The 27272-nt window shown below is 30.1% G+C and overlaps 3 protein-coding genes across 3 annotated transcripts; 2 read left to right on the top strand and 1 right to left on the bottom strand.

Annotated features, from left to right (window-relative positions):
* Positions 1–1836: 1836 nt before the first annotated feature.
* On the top strand, positions 1837–6571 carry AtWU_10789 (pectin lyase-like protein; the record flags this gene model as incomplete). The annotated part of the gene is made up of 10 exons (XM_035505892.1): positions 1837–2535; positions 2585–2618; positions 2681–2856; positions 2922–3013; positions 3084–3255; positions 3310–3377; positions 3445–3592; positions 3692–4463; positions 4527–5609; positions 5661–6571. 10 exons carry the CDS (start codon positions 1837–1839, stop codon positions 6569–6571), a joined length of 4155 nt encoding a protein of 1384 aa, XP_035361785.1.
* Positions 6572–13340: 6769 nt separating this feature from the next.
* AtWU_10788 (uncharacterized protein) lies at positions 13341–14406 on the top strand (the record flags this gene model as incomplete). The annotated part of the gene is made up of 3 exons (XM_035505891.1): positions 13341–14021; positions 14076–14150; positions 14203–14406. 3 exons carry the CDS (start codon positions 13341–13343, stop codon positions 14404–14406), a joined length of 960 nt encoding a protein of 319 aa, XP_035361784.1.
* Positions 14407–14882: 476 nt separating this feature from the next.
* On the bottom strand, positions 14883–15805 carry AtWU_10787 (FAD dependent oxidoreductase family protein; the record flags this gene model as incomplete). Its single annotated transcript, XM_035505890.1, has 3 exons — positions 14883–15253; positions 15308–15536; positions 15605–15805. The coding sequence occupies 3 exons, from the start codon at positions 15803–15805 to the stop codon at positions 14883–14885; spliced, it is 801 nt and encodes a 266-aa protein (XP_035361783.1).
* Positions 15806–27272: the final 11467 nt, after the last annotated feature.

The following is a 27272-nucleotide window of genomic DNA, read 5'->3' as shown; positions in this document are numbered from 1 at the left end:
ACGAAAGGCATCCCTAAGTTATCTTTCCAGGACTACTCGTACCATTTGTAAGCTCTAAGAAAGACTAGCTTAAGCGAACCACTGTGTACTAAGACATTGTCGTTATTTTCATCTTAGCTTCGATGCTTTTTCGCGATTGAACAGAAACGTGCGAGTAGTTAGCTAGCGTAGAAACCACGCAGTTAGCTTCAAAAGTGGCAGCGCTGTACGGAGTACCTTGCCATCTGTAGCGGAAATTGCTATGCATGGTCCCACTACTGCCAAGTCAGCTCTAGAAGAACTTGAACGCGATCAAAAACATTAGTCGATGTAACATAGCAATCTTATTAGCGTCGTTAATGGGCCAAATGAAAATGTACAGAGATTTCAGACCGACTCAAACTCGTCCGCTCGCTTAACCCAAACAAAGAGCTAGTAAGTTTGCCTAGTTGAAGCCCCTGACCGGCACTTCTTCTCCTTGGCGGCAAAATGAGTACCTGCCTGATTTTCGTAGTTCTAGATACAATCTCAGTGATAATCGCAACATTCTTCCAAGTTTCTCACGAGGGAAATAATTGCAAGAGACAACTAAGTTCACGATTGTCAAAAATTTTGATCGTATTCATTGCTTATAGTGATGATCTTTGCTTTTTCCTCCCAGGATCTGCCTCACCCGCATCTAAATCTAAGGGTTTTCAGGGTCCGAACCCATTTGTCTTGGCGTGTGTTTTACCGGAACTACCGGAGCCCGGGGGAGGCGGAAAGCTTGGCGTAATTCAATAAAGCCGCTACGTAGTAACTTTCAAGCATCCGTATCTGAGACATGTTTGTCAGTATTGTTATTGTTCCTTTCGCGTGCCACCTGTGAGAGGACTCATTCGAGCACGCGTCAGTTTACTACTAGCACCGACGGTGACTTTGGAAATACTGCCAAGGTGCATTCCATGGTCAGAACCCCTAATATTCAACCAGAAATGCCCTCAACCAGAGAACACAGGCATACTCATACGCTTACCAATGTGACGTGGGTGGTCTTTCAATTAGACCTCGGGGGCCCTGGAGGTTTGCTTTGTTTTTCTTCTCTGTTTCCAAATGGTAAGATTTCAATACCTGAATCCCCATAGAACAAAAAAGCGTGGCTCATTTCAGGGGTAGGCGAGTTCCGTGGTAACTCGCTCCTCTAGTCACAAATAGGCTTTGACAAGTCCCGCAGCACCGGCCAATTACTGGTTCCGGTGCTGTGGTGCTGCGACCATACCTATTTAGACTAGATAATTACCTATATAGGAAAGTGTTCGGCATGGTAATGCCAAGACGGGGCCAAATCAGCATGACTTGTCAAGGCCTAGTCACGAAGCTCTAGTCAAGCCACATATGTTTGAACCTTGGCCCTGAGAACGGAGTGGGCTTGGCAGTTCACTATTTTAGCGGCTTGGTATTCATGATAGAACCAAGACCACCGCACGAAGTATACTAGTATGATACTAATTGACTTATGTGGAGAAATCATGACAACTAATGCTACCTTCAGGGCACCTTCTGCGGCCTCGTCAAAGGAAATTGCACCTCGCCTAGACAACCCACAAGGCCGCGACCTGACCGACATAAGAAATGAGCTGTGGAGAATATACTTGACTTACTCGGAGTGCATGAAAACAAACTAGCGTCCTTGGGATGTCTTAGAGGTGTTGTACAGGGTCGCATTAGCCACCTATGATTAGTGCGAACTAAAGGCTATTCGGTTGTGCTTCTTCGATAACTAGTTACACATAGAGCCAGGCAATCCCAACGCAGACTTTCCAGTGACCAACGACACAGTTTTCCCCGTGTTGGACAAACTGAAGAGCTGCCGCCGAGATGCTTCGACCACTTGTCGGGGTCTTGTGTCTCTTTTTCTTGTTCGGGTGGTTGCCTGGCATATCAGCTTCTCAGCATGGACATCACACCCACCTCCATCTTTACCGACGACATAATGGGACCGAGAGTGCCGAGTCTGACGGCTCTCCCAAACATATTGTTGAAGAAGCTCTGAAAGCTTTGAGAATTGCCAACAAGCTTCGTGTGGAGAATTCTCAATTCAACAAATGGGAATTCCAAGATAATACTTCCCAGGACAAAGGATTGACCGATGTCCCGCTTTCAGACTACTCAGACTCTACGAAGAATGTATCACTGGCTCAGCTGAATAGACGCTCATCTATCAATGATTCAAGCGCACTGGAGTCGAACCCAAAATACGGCTACACCTTATCACCCGCAATAGTCAAGGCTGCAAAGGATGTTGCGGAATCTGAGAAGCCAACCCCTTGGGACATTGACTATGCCTCTATTGCATCAAAAGTTCGCGCGAAATGGAGTGCAGGCACAAATGACACGAACGCAATGGTCCAGAAGCTATCTCGCTCGAACGGATTGGATCAATACACTTCCTTCGGACAGCCAGACGGTCTTCAAGAACCAACTGAAGAAGGCGTCAGTAAAAGAGACACTTCATCGTATTGGATGGCAAGTGTAGAGAAGAATGGTGCTAGCCCCTATGCAGCATTCGGCTACAAGGTACCATACATTCCATACCAGGAATTGACTTCTCTAACAATACGAACAGGTCTGGAGAAATGTGATGGACTATGGAGCTAAAGGTACGTAGCATAATCCAGGCCGAAATTTTATTATGGGATAATCGGTTTAACCATTCATTCAGGAGATGGTGTTACTGATGATACTGCTGCCATTAATCGAGCAATCTCTGACGGTAACCGATGCGGTGCCGATTGCAAATCTAGTACCAGATACCCAGCTGTCGTCTGGTTTCCTTCTGGTACTTATCTTGTCAGCAGTCCTGTAATTCAGTATTACAACACACAGTTGTTAGGAGATGTATGTATCCATTCTCTTGACCAGCCTTTGGTAGAGACTAACTTGTCTTCTTTTCTCTAACTTAGCCTACCAATCTCCCTACAATTTTGGCTGCTTCGAGTTTCGTTGGCCTTGGTGTGATTACGTCCGATGTCTATGTTGGTGATTCGGAAGAATGGTACTAGTTTTGTCACTCAGCATTTGCATGAGTATGCATAATGGGTGCTGATTTGCTAATATTTGTACAGGTATCTCAACACTAATAACTTCTTACGAAGTATCAGGAATTTCAAAATGGATATCACGCGCACTGACCAATCAGCGTACGTCTGCGCCATTCACTGGCAAGTCGCACAGGGTACCTCTCTTGAGAACATTGAATTCTATATGCTGCAAAATGTCGAAGGAAATACCCAACAGGTATGAACAGAGAATCTACTTCTTGTATTCTTCGTTGGCTGACTTTGATGATAGGGTATTTACATGGAGAATGGCAGTGGTGGGTTTCTAGCTGACCTTACATTCGTTGGAGGTAACTTTGGGTATGTAGAGCACTTGAATGATCTACCACCACTAGTTTATTAATCACAAAGCTGACTATATCTTTAGAGCATATTTTGGTAATCAGCAATTCACTACAAGTCATTTAGTGTTTGTGAATTGCAAGACGGCTCTCCAAGTTCACTGGGATTGGGCTTGGACAATGCAAGATGTGGTCATCGAGTCCTGTGGAACCGGAATACTTCTGACTGGAGGTGTAAGCTTTCTCTCTCCTCCCTAAAGCACATTAAACTCTATCACATCCTATCTCGTACACTAGATATACTCGAACCATAATCTAACGAAATATCACCAGGCGGGCGGATCTGCGAGCACCGGACAGTCTCTCGGTTCATTCATTCTCGTGGACGCTATCATAGCCAACACACCAACGGGCATTGTCACCTCTTTATTGGCCGAGAATTCAACATCTCTTCTTTTGCAAAACGTTGGATTCTTTAATGTGCAGAATTCCATCACTGATAGTGTCTTGTCAAAGGTTCTCCTCGCGGGTGGCAACGAAGTTCCAGTTGACAACTGGGGCTTTGGCCGAGTTACCAATGCAAATGGGGAAAGTTCTTTCATCAATGGAGCCAACATCTCCCCTATGAATCGTACTGATTCTCTTCTATCAACTGAACTGGCATATGTCAAGCCTAACTTTTATACTCGTCGTCGTCCCAAATACGTCAATATCAGACAGAGTCAAATTATCAACCTCAAGACCGCCGGTGCTAAAGGCGACGGTGTGACTGATGACACCACAGCATTAAACAGTATTTTCGCTGCAGCTGCAAATATGTCATCTATTGTTTACGTTCCATATGGTGTCTATATTGTTACTAATACTGTTAAAATTCCTGTTGGGTCTCGAATCATCGGACAGGCTTGGCCACAGATTATGGGGAAGGGCAAGAATTTCCAAGATCAGTTACATGCCCGACCGGTCGTTCAGGTCGGTGAGGTAGATGAATCGGGAGTAGTTGAGATTCAGGACATGATGTTTACTGTGTCTGGAGCTACCGCAGGTGCCATCTTGGTTCAATGGAATGTTCATGAGATTACACGCGGCTCAGCTGGTCTTTGGGGTATGAACAAATCCAGTGATACAAATTCTTTTTCCAACTGGAGTGCTGACAATATTTACTTAGATTCCCATTTCAGGGTTGGTGGGGCTGTAGGTTCAGAGCTACAGGGTGACAAATGTCCGAAGGGCGGCGGTATCAACACCGACTGTATTGGTGCATCTGCCCTCCTTCATGTCACTTCTAAAGCCTCCGCTTATATCGAGAATTCCTGGGCTTGGGTTGCCGATCACGACTTGGATGCTGCGGATGAGGCTCAGATTGACATCTTCTCTGGTCGCGGCATTCTTATTGAAAGTCAAGGTCCCACCTGGCTTTATGGGACTGCTTCTGAACACAACGTTCTATACCAATACCAGTTTTCTAATTCCAAAAATGTGATTGCTGGTATGATTCAAACCGAGTCACCATATTTCCAGTCTCATCCTGCAGCGCCATTGCCCATTGTGACTGGTGGATTTCCAAATGATCCTCACTTTGATAACTGCACAATCTCTTCACCAGCTACGTGTGCGGTCTCGTGGGCCGTCCGAATCGTGGACTCCTCCAGTGTCTATATACTTGGCGCAGGTTTGTATAGCTGGTTCTCTAGATACTCACAGGACTGTCTTGCTACTGAGAACTGTCAAGATCGAGCCTTTGAGATCGAAGAAAGCCAAGATCTCTGGATCTATAACTTGGTTACCAAGGCTATTATCGAAATGATCAGTCCTGTAAATGAGAAGCCCACTCTCGCCAATGATAACAAAAATGGGTTTATGTCGTCAATTCTTGCTTGGCTGAAAGGATCGACTGACACAACTGGGCAGCGGGTTTTCGAAGGTTTCACTATCTATGACACTAATATGCTGCCTTCAACGTTTTCGGATGCCTGTATTACTGCTCTCACCGCTACTATCAAGTGTGATCTCCAGGTATTCCAGTTTGGAGAGCCTCAATACCATGGCACATTGGGTAACGATACTTTGACCGACTTGGTTTGTGATCAAAGTTGCGGCGATTCACTAGCGAGATGGTTTACCAACGCGGAGGCAAATTGTAATGGTGCCGTTCTTCTTGATCACCCAGCCACAATTCTGGGTGGAAACATGTGGGAGGGATGGAATGAGACTTGTTACAAGGATCCGACGACAGGCAAATACTGCAATGGTAAGATTGACATTCCTGGATTCATTGTTGGGTGCCGCTAACCTCTTGAAGATGTTATAGGCCAGTTCACGCGTGTTGCAAGCGTGGACCTCATGCCCAAGGATGAGATGTGCTCCTATTGCTACAAAACTAAGCTTCAAATGATGCAATCAAGCCCCTATTCCTATTACAACCAGCGATACAAGTACAATCTTGAAACTGTTATAAAGAACTGTGGTGTCACTTCTAACACTACAATTCCTGATGATCTTTCTGTCACTCAACCGGAAGACGAACCGTTTTGCCCAGATGACAGCTCATATACAACCAAGGATGGCGATACTTGCACATCTATTGCCCTGGACTACTCTGTTGCGTCTGCAGCCCTGTACATGGGTAATCAGGATCAGATACGCGATTGCAATCAGGTCGTTGTTGGGCAAGAATTGTGTCTACCCCTACCATGCGATCACACATATGTCCTCAAATCGAACGACACATGTCGTAGTATTGAAGAGGCCAACGCGGCAATCATGTTCGACAATAGCACGAAGAGAATCATTCCTCTTCGCCAAGTCAATCCCTGGATTGATACATACTGTTCCAATCTTCAAAGTACTTCTTGGGCCTATGGAAAGGTCTTGTGTCTAACCCCTCAGTCGGGGCTTTTCAACGCGACAGATCCAGTGTCTACGTCCTACAATCCTTGGGGCACGGAAAGCTCTGGCTATGGTTCATGGGTGGTTCTCCCTCCAGATAATGCCACTGTTGCAGCCGGAACCACCAAGCATTGTGGGAAATGGCATACAGCCACTACTGGGGATACTTGTACACAGATTTGTGTCCAAGACAGGATCACAAGCAATTTGTTCTTGCAGGTTAATCCTTCCCTGCAGTCTGCAAACTGTACGGGACTTCTCATCCCAGGAAATGCGTACTGCACTGGTCCTATGCGCGGTTGGAATTATACTGTGGCAATCTAATCGTGGCAAGAGGCTACCTAGACTCATGGGTGCAGGCGTATACTAGGTTTCTCGCTGCTCTGTGTGTATTCCATGGTTTGCTGTTGGCACAGACATGAATAGACGCCTGTGTAGCAACTCGATAACAAAAAGTACCATATGTTCTCCCTAGACACAAGATTCACGCTTCTCATACACATTTCACGTGTACATATTCAGTCACAGGTTGTTTTGCTTCTTGCCAGGGTACCAAAACTTGAGGTATTCCCGCTTTTCTATACGCCGTATCAACCTCAATACCTTCGATAAAACGGCAATAGATGGGGCCTGCCATTAGCCAATCTCCGCTCATCAAACTTCGTTCATATGTCCTACCACCAATACAGATTCTCTATCCCCTTTTTCTTAGCGGTCTTTGCTTGACCTGTGGAAAATAAGGACATGAATCTAGACATAATATCAGCCTCTCCGGACGATTGACAACTATTATTTTATCTTAAGAGAACAATGGAATTCAACTTTTTACCAGTAGATCCGCTTGCCGGCGCAGCAAAACTTCTCGAGGGACACGCTTCGCGATTTGGAATTACAAGCACGTTATTCTAAGCCAACGAACGTACGCTGGGAACTGATAGATAGATAGATAGATAGGGACTGGATTACCCCAATACTAGCGCGGCAGGATGTTCTTGCAGGGTACCTACAGCCGGAATAAGTCTCTAAACTATAGAATCTAATTAAACAGGATTTTATTCTTTTTCTATATAATTCTTTGTAATATTACAGTATTGCTTGAATAATATAATTTAAATATAAAAATATTCTTAATTTTAACTAATTAATCAAAATATCTATAGCTAAACTTTTATAGATATTTTATAGATATTTTTATAATAATATATTTCTGTGGGATTTACTTGATTTTATTTCTTATATTCTCTTGATATTTTTATTTTCATTTTTTTTATTTCTGATGTAATTAACTTTGTTAATTTATTAAATAATCAATAATAAAACCTCTTCTGCTATTCTGATCTAGAGATTTATAATTTAATTACAAAATATCTAAATTAAGATTAAAAGATATAGAATTTCTGAAAATTTCTTATAAAAATGTAGAATTTGCTCTTTACTATAGGTAATTAATTTTAATTTTTATAAATCTTTTTTGAAATCTCAATATGCCTTTAGTATTCTAAAAAAAAATTATATTTATGGATTTTAATATATATATTAAAGTCTTACTTTTACAATAGCCGTGAATATATATTTATTAAAATATTAAAATATTAAAATAGCTGATATTAACTAGTATTTTTTGATATATTTAATTTTTATTCTTAACAATAAAAGATTTTATTATTATTTAATTTATAGCAATTAGAAAGCTTAGTACTTTTCACAATAATAATAATAAATTTTAATAAAATAAATCAGATTTTATACTTGAATTTTTTCTTAATAATTTATTTAGCCAGTAACTTGTTAGATTATTATAATATATTTTTTAATTTTTTTAATTGTTTTTTTTTATCGGCTTAATAGAACATTTCTGTAATTTTATTATATTTCAAAAATATGGTCTCTATTTCGACTTTTTCAATTTTTTTAGAGATTCGGTACCTGATACTAAAATAATTTAAACATTGATATCATTTTAGTTTTTAAATATTATATCTATGTTTCTTGCTGCAGAGAGCTCTAGAATTTAAAAACAAAATATTTTTAATATTTTAAAATTATTTATATTTAATTAATGAATTTTTTATTAATATTTTTTAAAGCAATGCGGAAATACTTATAAAAGAATAATAATTAATAATTCTTTAAAAAAGGTTTTTTTCAGGAAAACCTGTATACCAGTTTTTTTATAGAAAAATGAATAAGATTTATTAATTATATAAAAGTCTAAAGATTTTAATAATTATTTATATTTCAAGAAAGCTTGTATATTTATAAGAATTACTAAATTTCAAAAAAAGTTTATTTTCTAGAAATTCAGCTACTTTATATGTTTCTAAAAGTTAATATTTATTTAATAAGTTTTATATCTTTTTATTATTGTTTTATTACTTTTTTATGAATTTCTCTAATTTTCTTTTACTCTTTAGCTAATTTCTGTTTTGTTATCTGGTAAGTAGAGTGGTTATACTGACCGTTATACCTTAATCTAATCTTAACCGTAACCTATCAGTTAGATTAAGGTATAAAAATCCTCTTAATTATACAGTTAAAAATAGATTAAGATTAAAAAATTACTTTAACTAATCTTAACTACAGATTAAAAAACTTAGATATACTTAGAAAGTTAATAATTATAGATTAATTAGTTATTCATACAGAGACTTTACAGGAATAATATACTAATAATAATATATTTTTAATTTACTATATTATTAAAACAGGTATTAATTAGATTAATTATTAATTAATAATTTTATTTTCTAATTAATAATAGTAGCTAGTAGTCCAGTAACCCAGTAGTTTCTATATTAGACTTTTATAGATAATACTAAGAATTTAAATTTATTTAAATTAAATTATTAGAAAGAAATATATAGATTATTATTTATATTATTCTTTATATTATCTGGGTTGATAGTTATAATAATAAAAAAATTATATAATTTAAATATTTATTTATATCTAGATACATAAAATATTACTAAAATAAACAAAATTTAATTTTCTTTTTTTAATAATATTTTATTTTTAAAATTATTAAAAATATATTTAATATTAATATTATTAATTATAACAGTTAGAAAGTCCTAGTTATATAATAAAAAATCAGAAATTAATTATAACAGAATTTTTAATAAGAATATCAGAATATCCAGTAATTTCTTGATAATTATTGATATAAATATAATTTTAGAAATAATTAAATTATTTATTTAGTCTTTGATCATTTATACATTTTTAATATTAAAATAAATCTTGAGCTTTTTGAATATTATTATAAAAAATAAGAACTTCTAGTATTCTAAGATATTATAAAAGATCTTATCCAGATCTGAAAGTATACTAGAGACTATAAATAATATATTAATAATAAAATTCTTTTATAATAAAAATAAAAAATCTTTTTAAAAATAATTTAAAATTTAAAATATTAATTAATATTATTATCTAGTTAGATACCCTTCTTGAATTTTTTAAGTTTTAATATAAAATCTAGAATTATTATAATTATATAAATATAATCTTCAGCCTGGTAGATCTGGTAGTAGTATTTATAAAGTTTCTAATATATATTTTCTAAGTTTTAGAGAATCTTTTTTTAAGATATCTGTTTTTATACTAGTTGATTAATAAACTAGTTAAAATAATTAAAAAATTATTATAAATATTATAATTTTATAAATTATAGATTTACTGTTCTCTGACAGACAGGAAATAAAAAAATATAGAAATTTAAATAAATTTTAATTACTTCTATTCTATTAAAATAGAATAAAAATAGTTAAGATTATTATAATTTTAGTACTAAATAAAGCTTTTAATAATTAGATATAATTTAATAATTTTATAAATTATAAGATAGATTGAGTTCTATTAGATTTTATAATTGAAAAAAAGATAATATATTAAAGTAAATTTTAATTATTAAATAAACTGAAACTTCTCCCGGTATTAAGAACTTATATTTATAAAATATATAATTTTTGAATTTATAATTAAAAATCAGAAAAATAGATAAGAGATAATAAATAAATTATAAAAATTATTTATGAAACTTTCTCACAGATAACTTTTAAAGTATTCTATATAGGACTTTTAAAGGATAATTTCTAAAAAATATTATAGAAACTTTTATAAATAATTTTTATTATATATCTTTTTAATTATCCAGGAAATACTGGAAGAGGTTTCTAGCTTTTTATTATTATTTTTTATATATATTTAATAGCTTTATTAGCAGCCTTGATTCAAAGTTTCTGAAGAAAGGCATTAACAGAAAACTAAATAATATAAATTAAATAAAAAATATAATACTAATTTTAGATAATTTTTGTAAGATTAGAGTCTATTATAATATTATAAAAATAAATATTCTAATTAAGTTAAATCTAGAATTCTGATATAATAATATTAAATATAATATTATTATTATTAGTATTATTATTAATTATCTCCAACAGCCAGTACATAAGATAATATTTTTATAAAATTTCTAAGATAATCTTAGCTAGATTTTTATTAATATAAAATCTAGATACCAGTTAAAACTTTAATAAAATCTTATAATAATCTATATTTTTATTAAAAAGTATCTAGTTAAAATAAGAAATATTCTTTTAATTTAGATTAAATTAATAATTAATTATAATTAACATACACCTGCTATCTAAAACCTTTAATAATAATTAAATATATATCTTTTTAACAGCTTCAAGAGGTATTTTTAAATCTATATTTAATAAAAAAAATAAGAATTCAGGAAAATACTAGAATAAGAAAATTATTTATTTCTTTAAATATATTTAATAATATAAAACAGCAGGCCACAGATAATAAGAAAATATAATATTTAATTAAGAAAACTTTTTTTATTATAAACAGCTGGAGCCTAAAGACAGTATAATAAAAATTAATAATATTAATTTATTAAAAAATTCAGAAATTTTATCTAGAAATAAGATTCTAGAATTAATATTTATAAAAATATTACTAATAATTATATACATGTAGTAATTTTTTATTTGTTATTTATTTAATAATTTACTTAAATATGTATTAGGATATTAAAATTAATTTATAAAACTAGTCTTAAAATTATTAATTACTAGATACTGTAGAATATGCGAGCATATAATATAAAAATATAAAAAGTTTATTAAAAAATAATATATTTTTTAAAAATAAATTTATACTGTTACTGTCTTTTCTTAATTTAAGTAAAAGAATAATCTCTAATCTTATATATAAATATAATTAAAAATAATTATTTATTACTAGTCTTAAAAGATAAAGATTTTTTCCAGAAAAACTAGATATAAAATAATTTTTTAATATTTTATAATATATTTAATATCAAGATTTAAAAAATTAATATAGACTGAAAAATTATTTTTCATTTAAATATTATCATGAATTGTAAAAATCTGTGAGATAAAAAAATTTAATAATTATAAATAATTTATAATAGATTATTCATCTGTACAAGTAATTAAAGAGAATAAAAAATAAGAAAAACTTAATTAATATAATATTATTTTATTTTTAAATATATATTCATATAAATATAATCTATTATATTTACATGTATTGGGGATATCTTATAATAATAAATTTTTATTAAAAATATTTTTTAATCTTATTTATAGATAAGATTTTGTAGTATCTTATAATTATTATATAAAATATTATCTAAAATCTTTATATTTATAGTTATCAGGAAGTACAGGTTTCTAGATAAATTAAATAAATAAAATAATATAAAATATTATAATCTAATAATATAAATAATTTATTATATTTAAATTTTTTATAAATACTTGAAAGCCTTTTTAAGTCTATAAGAAGAATAATAAATATATTTATTATTATATAAAATAATTTTTAGAGAGATTTACCAGCCAGATGAAAAATAATGTAAAAAATATTAATAATTTATACATAATATATAATTAAAATAATTAATTATCCTATTTTTAGCTGTTCTGTGGTTAGATATAAGAAAATTATATATATTTCCTATTAATCTGATAGCAAGTATAAATTTTTTTATTAATCTACCCTATCCTGGCCGTTAACCACTCTACTGGTAAGTTTTATATTCTAATTATCTTCTTAAGAATTATATTAATAATCTTTTGAATCTGGGGATCATGTGACTTATATAAGATAGTCACATGATGAGGTATATAATGACTGTGGTAATGGCTGTACCACATCCCAGGACTTATTGTAATAATACTGTAATGACACATCGCAACCCATAGAATTGCTTGGTCGATCTGGTGATCTGGCAAGATCGTCTGCTGCTTTCCGCCTTCCCACCGACTTCCCCTCGTTCTTCGGGGTAGGGTGTTTTGCAGGTGTGGATAGTGGAGGCGGGATGGTTGGAAATCAAGTGGATGCAATGTGACATCATCAGCTGAATTGCTCTCGATTTTTCAGGTGATATGAGGACGAGCAGTCAATCTAATTGGTTTAGGGCACTTGCTCGGAGATGCACAGTCATCACATTGGAGACCGTGGTGTCAGGAAGTACTCCACATGTTTATCTCACTTACCATAACCATCGACTTGCAGAATATCCTGGACTCACCCCACTTGGACAGTCTGATGGCGAGCTGAATCTGGATCCGTGATCTCCACCAATCTCTCGAAGCAAACACATTTTCATCATCTCGCTTGAACAAATTATCAACTGTAGATACAGGTACAGGACAAATACAAACCTCCTTCCTTCGCTTGCGGGAGAGAAAATGCGGTAATCTGAGGTTACATAGTCAAGCTAAATTCCTGCCCTCTCAAAATACAGCTCCAGTGGATTTTTCTTACCATCCGATCTACAAGAATCCTATGCGTCGTGACTTAGTTCCCCACCATCTAAGAGAAGATCTTTTCCTAATGTTTGTTAACGCTTAGATCATGTTGATCCTTTCCATGTTTTCAATGGTGTTTTCGGGCCTTCATTGATTCCCCTCTCAGACTCCCCAAGATTTAAGTCGCCGGATCTCGCCCGGTCGTGCGTTATGGGTGGTCAGTCACTGAGAAAAATTGAATCTCTCTTCGCACCTATAATCATAACCAATAAATTCTTGCGATATCCTCCACCATGTCCGGCCAAAGCAAAGAGTACGCCGACATCATGGGCCGAGAAACCTCCTTCGGGACCTTCCTCTTCATCCCCCAATGGTTCTCTACCCTGCGACTAGGCTCAGTCGGCTACTTCGACCGCACAGGCGAATGGAACGAAATCACTAACCTGCTCGAGAAAGGGCAGGCCGAAAAGGACGGATTCAAGCCATTTAGCCACGACCTGAAACTGCGCGACGTCCGTGAGACCCATTGGCAGGCAGGATCCGCCGAGACCGAGACAGGCCGGAGTTCCCGTCTCACCACTGAAGCCAGCGGTGCTATAGCTGCTGCGCCCGTTGAGGCGTCCGTCCAGGTTAAAACGAGCTCGTCGACGACGGGCAGTGCGGCGCTCATCACGTCGTCTGTGGTGCGGAACTATAGGTTCCAAGGGGACTTTAAGGGGCCGATTAAAGATTGGGTGGAGGATAACGCCAAGGCACTTGTTGAAAGAAGAAGTGATATCGAGACGCAGGGACTGTGGGCAGTTATGGGAACATGGGTGACGGACGAGTGCGCCATCAAGATGACAAGCGGGAAGGGTCAGGAAATTGACGTGTCGTTCGACCTGGGCGCTACGGGGATTGGGAAGCTGGGTGCGGGCGCCGGGGCCTTTGACAAGCTTAAGCGGGAGGGGTGGTGGACATATCCCAAGAACGAGGTATTTCCAGGTTGCTCCTCTACCATCCTACTGTTGGATACTGATGGCATGCAGAAAAGCCAGGGCTACGTTGTTTCGTTTGCAGGAGTTGAGTACTCACTTCGGTCTCTCCACAAGCTGAGAAGCACAGTAAGCTTTGATTTTCTTGTACCCTCAATGGCTATTGACTGATCCAAACTAGCCACTCAAGGTGTATAATGAGACAATCAGCCTACCCCCTAAACGAGACCAACCTGGGTCCGCGGAAAATGAGCATCGAATGGCGCTGTTATTGAAGTTAGCGCAACTTCATCAAATTGAAGATAAGGAAGAGAAGGAGGCGGAGCTGCGAAGGCTGGCAGAAGAGTATCCCGAGATACACGATCTTCATTCGAAGTCTCAGTGAGGGGGCTCGACGATCCATTTCTGTTCCTATCGCAATCTAATTCTGGCCTATTGCTGTATGCTGTTCACCTGCCCATTGCTTTAACATATCCGCATGAATCTGTGAGATGAGATCACCTGATCTCGGACCTAGTCACCTAGCCACTGGGGAGATTGTATGGGCATCCATGGACTCACGCATGTCAATCCAAGTTTCTCAGAATGGCCGTGGAATGCAGTATGGCAGGGTATATGCAAGAGTATTCTCCTTATGTCCAGCGGTCTATGTGGTTTTGATGTTACTTGTCCGGGTCAGGAGAGAGTTTACTTTTTGTCATTTATATGTTTTCTGCTTTGCTCTCTGCTTGCTTGCTTTTTGGTATGTGTCTCATGTTCTTTGTCATTGTGTAATTGCTTATTCGCTGTTGCCCCTTCAAATAGCTACTGAATTTGGTTCTCGATAAGCATTAAATTTGGCAAGTTGCGTATTGAGGATATCTACAAACCAGGCCTGCGGACACTCCTTGGGTCCCTGGATCCATATTTCCGATACCTACTCGCATAAACATCTGGTGAATACTTCCAGCCCAGGCGTCTCTGTTTATTTCTGACTGCATCCAGCCAGATCTCTCTCCGCGAGACAGGAGTTGGGTCAATGAAGATAAACATTTTATCCACCCCATCATCCCGAAAAGCCTGGGCGCGATCTTCCAGCCACTGTGTATCAGTATAATCTTCCAGATCAAGTGTTCTGTAACCCCACTCCTCCGAGAGGTCCATTCCATCTATCAACTCCTCTAGATCTAACAGGCTTTTGGAATCAATCGCACTTTGCACGTACACTGAGAGCTTGGGGTACGGCAGGCCACCTGGGACAGTTAGAAGATTTCCTAATATACAGAGCTTTATATACTGTAGCATACCTAGACTCCACTCGATATTCTCTGGCTTAACTGTGAGGTGGCAGTAATTCCCCGGAACTAGGAGCCAGAAAGACGCCCATCCAATTGCCTTGAACCTGGGGTACTTGTGGTTCAGCAAATTTGGCGACCTAAGCGGGCTTGGACCACATGGCTCGAGGATATGGCTGTTAGAGCTGAATAACTCAACCGCACGTTGGAATTGCTCATCCGGTATGCATATTACTAGGTCCTGGGCTTATGGCTTATGGTTAGATGGCATTCCCTCATGTGCTCACACGATAGAGGGTCTTCACGTACACGTGGTACACGCGTAGTTCCATAATAAATCAGTGCTTGTTCCTGAACAAAGCAACATTGTATCCCAGCATCGGTCAAGATGGATAGCATCTTAGATACTTCTTCGTGAGGCTGTAGCCCCTCGTTTATTTCTCCGACTGCGAGTGGATCAAGCGCTGGAGAGATGAACACTTTCTCGGCATTCACTTTGGGATGGTCCATATTTCCGACTTGAGAATTTAGATATGGATTAAGTGTCTAATAGTGTTATTATTGTTGAAAGGTCCCCTCGAGAGCTGGAAGAACAATGAGATGCCTGCCAGGTTTAGTTAGGTTGGTAAGAAGGAGATGAGGGGAGACGGGATCAAAGTGGAGCCCATGGTCACATGATGCCATTGCTATCGCTTGCCCACCCAATAAGGCTACAAACAGTTGCTGGTGGGATTTTACAAAGTATAATCAGATATAGGCCTTCTTAAAATTGATTATTGAGATTCTAATTGTGGAGCTGAGAATCTATCACCATATCACACTCTTCAGGGTTATCAAAACACAATATTTCTATCATTCTAATGTCATTTCCTGCACATGTTCCTATATTAATACCTAAGGCAGTAGTTGTGAATCACTAATTACCTGGAGACAGATCTGATACAGTAAGCGTCTTCTCGGGTTATTTACTGGTTTATTATTATTGTGTAGTCTTGTATTGGTTGATTAATAGATTAGATTACTTGTTCTTATCATAGTTATTGTCATCCTTGCATAGAAAAGTAAGGCAAGTCAATATATATTTTAGACATGGCAAACGGGCGAGCCGGGCGAGCTTTAGAGGGTCAGGAATCTGCCTGTTTAAGCTTCAAGCTCTGATTAGCCAGGCTTAGCTAAGTATTAATACTTATTACTGGATAAAAGAGCTCGCCTGTAAGAGTTTATGAAAATTTATTAAAAGATTTAAAATATATATTTTTTATTAATTTAAGTTAAAATGTGTCAAGAGACCTATTTGTTACGGACTCCTGCTAGTTAAGCTACTGGTAAGACAGACTTACCAGGCAGAAAATGCTGATAAGGGCAGTACTCAGGTAAAATCAAACTATTATTTAATATAATTTTAAACTACTTTTATGATATCTGAAACAGCCACGCATCATATAACTATAATATATAGATAAGTATATAGTATATAATATATTATTATAGTCTAGAGTGGTTAACAGCCAGGGTAGGTTAGATTAATAGAAAAATTTATACCTGCCGTCAGGTTAACAGTTAAATATAAGATTTTCTTATATCTAACGATGGAATAACTAAAAATAAGATAATTAATTATCTTAATTATTCTTAATATTAAGATTTATTTATTATTTTTTTATAGACTTAAAAAGGCCTCCAAGTCTATATAATAAATTTAAATATTATAAATTATTTATATTATTAGATTATGATATTCCGTGCTACTCTATTTATTTAATTTATTTAAAAATTTATATTTTCTGATAACTATATAAAGACTTTAAATAGTATTTTACTAAGATTTATGAAAGGCTTTTACAGATCCTACTAATAATTATTATTATAATAATCATAGAATATCTTTATAGAATTTTTATTTATATTATTAGATGAAACCTGACTATCTATTATATCAGAGATATTTTGTATAATAATCACTAAATAATATAAAATCTTATTTATGAATAAGATTAAAGAATGCCTTTAATAAAAACTTATTATTATAAAATATTTCTAATATATATAAATGTGATAGATTATATTTATATTAATATATATTTAAATATAAAATAATATTAGATTAATTAAGTTTTTCTTATTTTCTATTTTTTTAATTATTTATATAAATAAATAGCCTACTATAAATTAATTATAATTATTAAATTTTCTTTTAAAGAATATTATTAAACTTTTTTTTTATTCTATAGATTTTTATAAATCATGATAATATCTGGATAGAGAATAATTTTTTAACTTATATTATTCTTTTTAAATCTTAATATTAAATATATTATAAAATATTAGAAAATTATTTTATATCCAGCTTTCTTAAAAAAAATCTTTATTTTTTAAGACTAATAACAGATAATTATTTTTTAATTAAATTTATATATAAAACTAGAAGCCATTCTTCTACTTTAATTAAGAAAAAACAGTAATAGTATAAACTTATTTTTAAAAAGATATATTATTTCTTAATAAAATTCTTTATATTTCTTATATTATATATTTATATATTTTATAGTATCCAGCAGTTAATAATTCCGGGATTAATTTTATAAATTATTATTTTTATAAGAATGATAAAAAATAAGTATTTCAGTATATTTTTATATATATTATTAAATAAATATTAGATAAAGAATTATTACATATATAATTACTAATAAGAATATACCTTTAGGTACCGGGGTTGTTAAATACAGCCATCCTGGTCACCATTTTCAGACATCCTGGCCCCGGAAACTAAACCTGAAATAAAAACTAATAAATATTATTTTAAAGAGCTAAACTTACACGGGCAGTAATATAATAATAATACAGTTAAACTAAAGTTTACTATAGATCTCAGCAGCCTTCAGCAGCCTTCAATAGCTATACTACTAAGATAATTTAATAAAGATTTACTAAGATTTTATTACTTAGAGATATTTACAGGACTAAAAATAACAAGCAAATCTTCTTTAATAAGAAATAATTATTTTAAATATATATAAATAGCTATAACTGTTTTCTTTTTTTTAATAATATTATTTATTCTCTTTTTTATCTTTTTCTGTTGCTATCAGATAGTTTTTATATATAATAATATATTTAAATTTTTTTTAGAGAAAACATGCTTTAGAAAATAATAATTTTAATTATAAATTTTATTTATATTATATACAGCAGTAAAAACTGTATCTAGAAAATAGATTAATATTATTAAAATACTTACTAAATATTAATATTTCTGCAGTATCAGTGAGAGAGAAATAAATAAAATATTATTTAATTAATTAAATCTCTAATTTTATTATAATATTATTTATTTTTATTATTAATAGATTCTGTACTGAGGTATACCTGGACCTGAATAATTTTTAAAAATATAATTTTAATAAATATTAAATCCTGGTTTAACTAGATTAAAAAATTTTAAAAATTTATTAAAGTTTATAACATGCTTGCTAACTACTGGAGAACTTTAAAAAAATTATAATTTTTAAAAGAATTATTAGAAAATAGATATAGATATAAAAAAATTGTTTTAATATAAATAATAATTTTTAAATATTTATTTATGAGATTTATCTAATAGCAAGCTTTAATATATGAATATTATTAGTTTAAGAATAGCTTTATATAAATATATACTGCTAAAGCTAATAAACTAATTAAATTTTTTTATAATATCTTATATTTTATCTTATGGATTATAATCTAATATTTATAAATAAAAAATAATATTTTTATATTTTCTTAGAGCTTAATCTGTTCTGTATCTCTATTAATTAAATTATATTTTTTTTAATATAAGATATTATTTTTAATTTCAGATAGACAGTACTTTAGTATTATCTATAAATATATTAACTAAAATTAAAATATCTTTATCTTTTATTAAGAAGTATCTATGTAATCTAGATATTAAAATTAACTTATAAAATAATAATTATAAAAAAAAAGACTTAATATCCGAGATAAGCTTATATTCTAATTTAAGAAATTTAAATTAAATAATAATAATTATAACTAAATTATTCCAGTATTATAGATAACAGATATTTTAACAGAAATAAAAAACAGATATTATTTTTAGCAGTATATAAAGTTCTATATTATTTATAATTTAATATCTAGATATTACTATATTTTAACCACTATTATATCTATTCTGTATACTAAAGAGGAAGAAAAAATTTTTTAATTATAAGTTATTAAATTATATAATAATAAAATAATATTATATACTTATTTAATTACTAAAAAGAGATATATTATTAAATATAAGAATAATTTAATATTTAATATATTATTATAGCTTCTAGCACTGATAATGTATAATAATATTTTTAAAACTACTATTTAAAATATATTTTATATATATATAATACTAATTCCTGATTATTGAAAGAGCATTTAACTGAAAAAAAAATTAAATATATCAGTTTTTATAAGCCTGAATATACTTTCTAGAATTATAAAATATTTAATTTATACTCTCTGAAGTCCAAGACCTGGAACTAATATATTAAATAGATTAAAATATAAAATAATTAAAATATAATTTTATATAGAAGATATTCTAGTATAATATAATTAATATTATTAATAATAAGACTACTTTTAGTACTACTTATTTTTTATAACTTATATAAATATTAATTTAAATAATATTTTATTTTTAATTTATAATCAAGTCACAGATCACAAATCTAATACTATAAAATATTATTTAAATAAAATAATTAATTTTAATATAATAGTAATATTTTATAAATATCTATTAAATAAAATTATTTAATATAAGCTGAGATCAGTAATCTTACCAGTAAATAAAATTATATCTATTAAATTAATAATTATCCAGGCTAAAAAATCATTATAAATCCAGAGATCTGTTATTTTTAAAAATTTATTATATATTAATTACAGAAATTTATAACCAGAGTTACAAACATATAAAAAATACTATAAATATTAAAATTAATAAATAAAAAATATATATAAATACTGAGCTTAATAATACATTTACAAGTCTTTAAAAAAGAAAAAAAAAGAATTATTAAAAATATTATAAAAAATAAATATAATTATTTTTAACCAATAGTACAAATTTAATTAAATTTTTTTAAAACTAAATTATAATCTTATATAGCCCAGACTTACTAAATTTTTAAATATAAAAAACTTATTAATCTGCTCCACTATTTAATTTCTATTAAAATAAATAAAGAAACTTATTTTTAACAGTTAAGATATATCTACTTTATAATCTAATAATAAAATTAAAAAAAAGTCCTTAATATAGTAAGCAGTTAATAATTATACTAAAATTTTAGATAATAAATTCTTTATTTATTTATATTATTAAAAATTTTAATTTATTATAAAATCTATTCTGTTTTTTAAACATATATCTCTTATCTATTAATTATATAAAATAAAAAAGCAAAATAAATAAATTTTAAAATTATATAGAAAGAATTCATAAGTAAGAACTTATAATATTTAATTCAGGATTTTATAAATACAGACTATGTAAGCTAAAGAATATTAATTTTATATTATCTAATATATCTAATTTTAAGAATTATATCTATACTATCTATAGAATTAGACTTAGACCCTAGTTTAATTCATTTAAATAAATAAATTTGACTTCGTGAAACTTGTATAAATTTTAATAATTTAAGAATAAAATTCTTGACCACAACATGACAGTATATTATTAATATAATAGATAATATTAAGAAGAAGACTTTCATTACTTTTTATAAATTTAATTACAAGAAAAGTTATACTACATTCTACTAGAAAAATAATAAAATTAATAATTACTCTGATATAAATAATAAGTAGATTAGAACATGCCATAAGAAAATTAGATAAACTTTAATTTAAATAGAATATAATTAATTAGGAGATATCTATAATATAAGACTAGGAGTCTGGATCAGAGCTGGAACCAGAGTTAAATCTAAAAATATTAAAATTAGAATCAGAAAACTACAATATTCTCTATAAGTAGAATTAATCTACTGAAAAGATATAGAGAAACAAGTATAATTTGTTTATTCTATCCTACTAGAGATTGAATTAGGGAATTTATTCTATATTCAAACTTCTTATAAACTGCGGTAAAGTCAATTGAAAGGTTTTTCTTTTACCAGAAATAAATTATAATTTCTTTTAATCCGAACCTTCTTGTGCATGCAAGATAAACTTTTTTATAATATAATTAGAGTGGTTAATGGCCAGGATAGGGTAGGTTAATGGAAAAATTTATACCTGCTGTCAGGTTAATGATTAGATATAAGATTTTCTTATATCTAACCACAGAATAATTAAAAATAGAATAATTAATTATCTTAATTATTCTTAGTACTAAGATCTACCTGCTATATCTTTTTAAGTTTTAATATAGATAAAGTATATTTAAATTAATAATTATTTATTTTAATTATTTATATTTTTTTAAATAATTAATACAAGACTAATCTTCTTGATTTTAAAAATAATCAGAAAAAAATAATATATTTTATTTTATCTTTAATTAATCAATCCGAAATCACCTCTGGTAATAGTAAAAATTAGATTTTTAAAAAAACTACTCTTATAATATAAAATAATAGTAAATATATCTATTTATAATTCTATTTTAACTATTTACTATTTATAAATTATAAATATTCTTTAAACTATTTTTATAGACTGGTAAATCTCTCTGAAAAAGATTCTAGATAATAATAAATATACTTATTATTTTTTTACAGACTTAAAAAGACTTTTAAATATTTATAATAAGTCTAAATATTATAAATTATCTATATTATTAGATTATGATATTCTATATTATTTTACTTATTTAATTTATCTGGAAATCTATACTTTCTAATAATTATATAAAGATTTTAAATAATATTTTATTAAAATTTATAAAAACTTTTACAGATTCTACTAATAATAATTATTATAATAATTATAGAATATCTCTATAGAACTTCTATTTATATTATTAAATAAAATCTAACTATTTATTATATTAGAGATATTTTATATAATAATTACTAGATATTACAAAATCTTATCTATAAGTAAAATTAGAAGATGCTTACTATCTTTAATAAAAACTTACTATTATAAAATATTTTTAATATATATAAATATAATAGATCACATTTATATTAATATATATTTAAAGATAAAATAATACTAGACTAGTTAAGTTTTTCTTATTCTTTACTTTTTTTAATTACTTATATAAATAAATAGCTTATCATGAGTTAATTATAATTATTAAATTTATTTTTAAAGAATATTATTAAACTTTCTTTCTTTATCTTATAGATTTTTATAAATTATGATAATACCTGGATAGAAAGTAGTTTCTTAAATTATATTATCTCTTTTCTAAATCTTAATATTAAGTATATTATAAGATATCAGAAAATTATTTTATATCCAGCTCTTCTAGAAAAGATCTTTATCTTTTAAAACTAGTAGCAGATAATTACTTTTAATCAGATTTATATATAAAATTAAAAGCTATTATTTTACTTTAGTTAAGAAAAAACAGTAATAGTATAAACTTATTTTTAAGAAAATATATTATTTTCTGATAGAATTTCTTATATTTTCTGTATTATATATTTATATATTTTATAGTATCCAGTAATTAATAACTCCGGGATTAGTTTTATAAGCTATTATCTTTATAAGAATTATAAGAAATAAGTATTCTAATATATTTTTAAGTAAACTATTAAACAGATACTGGATAAAGAATTATTATAAATATATAATTATTAGCAGTATTCCCATGAGTACTAATCTTGAAATTTTATTTTTAAATAAAATTCCTGGACTCTCTAGTAAATTAATATTATTAATATCTGTTATATTATCTCTAGGCTTCCACTATCTATAATAAAAGAAACTTTTTTAATTAAATCTTATATTTTTTTATTATCTACTACCTGCTGTTTTGTATTATTAAATATATTTAGTTTAAATAAATAATTAATTTTATTATTTTAATATTTTTCTGAATTCCTACTCTTTTCTATTAAATATAAATTAAAGAGTGTTTCTTAGAGCTGTCAGAGAAGATATATATTTAATTATTATTAAAATTTCCAGACAGCAGGCGGATGTTAATTATAATTAATTATTAGATTAATTTAGATTAAAAAATATTTCTTATTCTGACTGAATACTTTCTGACAGAGAATATAGATTATTATAAGATTCTATTAAGCTTTTAACTGGTATCTGGATTCTATACTAATAAAAATCTAGTTAAAATTATTTTAGAGATTCTGTAAAAGTACTATTTTACTTACCAGTTATTAAGAGTAACTACTGATAATACTAGTAATAATAATATTATATTCAGTATTATTATATTAGAATTCTAGATTTAACTTAGCTAGGACATTTATTTTTATAATATTATAATAAACTCTGAATTAAGACTATTAATAAAACTATTAAATATATATAAAAAATAATAATAAAAAACTGGAAATCTCTTCCAGTATCTTCTAGATAATTAAAAAGATATATAATAAAAATTATTTATAAAAAACTTTTATAAATAATTTTTATAATTTATTTAATATTTCTTATCTACTTTTCTGATTTTTAATTATAAATTTAAAAAATTATATATTTTATAAATATAAGTCTCTAATACTAGAAGAAATTTTAATTTATTTAATAATTAAAATCTACTTCAGTATATTATCTTTTTTTTAATTATAAAATTTAATAAAACTTAACTTATTTTATAATTTATTATATAATTAAACTATATCTAGTTATTAAGAGTTTTATTTAATATTAAAATTATAATAATATCAACCATCTTTATTCTACTATAATAGAATAAAAATAATTAAAATATTTATTTAAGTTTTTATATTTTTTTATCTTCTATTTATTAGAGAATAGTAGACCTGTAGTTTATAAAATCTATATTATTTATAATAATTTTTTCAACTATTTTAACTAATCTATTAATCAGCTAGTATAAAAATAAATATTTTAAAAAAAAATTCTCCAGGGTCTGGAAAATATATATTAAAAATTTTATAAATATTATTACTAGATTTATTAAATTAAAAATTATATTTATATAATTATAATAATTCTAGATTTTATATTAAAATTTAAAAATTTAAGAAGATGATAAGCTTAGAATAATTTTTTATATTAATAAAAATTAAAATATAGATAATCTTAATAATAATTCTAAAAATAAAATATTATTAAAAAGAAAAGATTAAATTTTTTTTTAATTTAATAATATTACATATATCCAGGTACAGATAAATACTTAAATTATATAATTTATTTTATTATAACCACCAACCAGGATAATATAAAAAATAATTTAAATAATAATTTATATATTTTTCTTTAGTAATCTAATCTAATTATATTCAGATTTCTAATATTATTTATATAGATTTAATATAGAAGTTACTGAATTACTAGACTATTAACTACTGGCTGCTATTATTAGCTAAAAAATAAAATTATTAATTAATAATTAATTTAATTAATATCTGTTTTAATAATACAGTAATTAAAAATATATTACTATTAGTATATTATTTTTATAAAATCTCTGTATAAATTACTAATTAATCTATAATTATTAACTTTTTAAATATATTTAATTTTTCTAATTTACAGTTAAGATCAGTTAAAGTAATCTCTTAATCTTAATCTACTCTTAATTATATGATTAAGAAGATTCTAATATCTTAATCTAACCATCAGGTTACAGTTAAGGTTAGGTTAAGGTATAACAGTCAGGTATAACCACTCTATATAAGAGTGATAACTATAAAATCATTAATATTACTAATCTTAAAATAAAAAATCTGAGTATATATTATAAAAATTAAACTAGAGCAGACTTTTATATTAAATTAATTTATCTGGTACTAATATACTATAATAAAGATCTATATAAAATTAATAAATTTAAAATACTAGTAAGAATAAAAAGAGAGTACCTACAGTTTATTCCAGATAAATTAGAATATATATATCTATGATTACTTAGCTGTGATTTTTACTATCTAATATCTTGGAATTATTAATATAATTAATTATTACAATAATAAGAAATAGCTGATAAAAATTAAAAACAATAAAGTAAAGCTATAGTATTATTCCTGATAGAAAAGTCTATTAATATATATAGAATATAGATTGAAGTATTTAATATCTTCCTGATCTTATCTTTTAAGCTATCTCTATTTTTATCTTTATAAACTGTATCTGTTAATCAGTATTAAGCTCCGGAATATCCCTGATATTCAGTATCTTTGAGTAGCTAGTCTGAAGAACTGGTAATATTCAAATAAAAAAATTCTAGTCCTAGAATCTAAAAGTTCCTTTTGGAGTAAACTTCTGATAAAATAGCCATAGAAATCAGAATTTATGTATTGATTCTGTGACTAGTACTGTAAGAATATAAATAAATATTATAATTTATATTACTTAATTAATTTTATTAGCTGTAGGAAATCTGCTACAGTATATAAAATTATAATGGTACTAAAAATAATTGTACAGAGCAATAAATTACCAGTAGATCAGATAGTTTTATTAAATACTGGTCCTCTAGAAAGGACAGCACCATTACTGTACCTATAATAATAATACTTATAATTCCGGATACCAGTCCTACACTGGTATGAAGATCAGGGTCCTCTACCTACAGAGCCATATATAATACATACAAAACTAATAACACAGCTAGCAGAGCCTATTATCTTGACATTAGTCAAGAATAAATGTCCCTGACTGTTATGTTTAGGTTCATTTGTGATGAACACACCAATTTCGCCATTGCCAGTCGGAACAAGCCCAGTTTAACCTGGGCAGTGCGAAGGAAATACAGTCGTTGGGGAACCAGAACCAGGAACAGGGCCGCTGGGAGCAATCCAAAGAAACCATCCTCAAACAGTAGTGTGAAATCAAATGGACAACAGTTGGGGTTAATACAAGGACCGAAGACATTGTCACTGTCTGACAGGCATTCCATGGTGACTGATGATATCATAGTGGAGAAGGGACGAATTGACGGGGATGATGGGGGTGGTGACCTGGATGGTCCCGGGCTACTTACTATAAATACTGGATGGGGTAAGAACCAGGCATCCCCCCCCCCCCCAATCATCCAATAGAGTGGGGCATCCTTATCTGAGCATTTGTTTTACTCCCGGTACCCCTGGCCACTAGGTTAGAACTATCATCACTCACCCTGGCTATTTATCAGACATTTGGTGGAACAACGTCCGTACGGGTCAAGAGTGACAGGATGCTATCTAGGGGAATGGTAGAGGCACAGACAGGCGCTAAGCACTCACAAGCATAGCCAAGCTTGAGCCATCTTCCCCCACTCAGTAAACCGCTGGCCTGGGCACTTTATCTACTACTGATACCTACTTGCCAAGCTTAATATGATCATGATAGGTATCAATAATAAGCATACACCGACTGATGGTACGGAACTTCCTCTTACACATTGAGTATGAAAATATTGGACACTCCACACCTCGAAGGTAACGACCCTGATGGTTGATACCGAGCTAGCTTTTGTTCTCCTCCATCATGAAAAGGAGCGGATTTCGCTTTGTTGAATTGATCCTCACGGTTGACACCTAGGCTGAATAATCGGAAATCGAGCGTTCCGTTAGGCTCGGAGTAAAGGCGACCGGGTCCCTGATTCCCTACTCCGTACATGCTTACGGATTACCCCGCAGATGCAGCAAAAGGATCGCGGGTCATCGGTGTGATACCCGCCGTGGTATAGTTTTTGGTTCAGAGTCGGGTTTACCCTGGAGTCAAATCATAACGAGGGAATTCATACCCATTAGGTACATACACCGTCGGCTGTCCGGACGGAGAATGCTTCATATGCCGTTTGCGTTCTAGCGCCGTCTCAGTT

The sequence above is a fragment of the Aspergillus tubingensis genome, assembly GCF_013340325.1.
Source record: "Aspergillus tubingensis WU-2223L DNA, scaffold_14, whole genome shotgun sequence".
NCBI classification, from domain to species: Eukaryota; Fungi; Ascomycota; class Eurotiomycetes; order Eurotiales; family Aspergillaceae; genus Aspergillus; species Aspergillus tubingensis.
The sequence above is the reverse complement of the archived record's forward strand: the minus strand, read 5'-3'. Positions and strand labels throughout refer to the sequence as shown.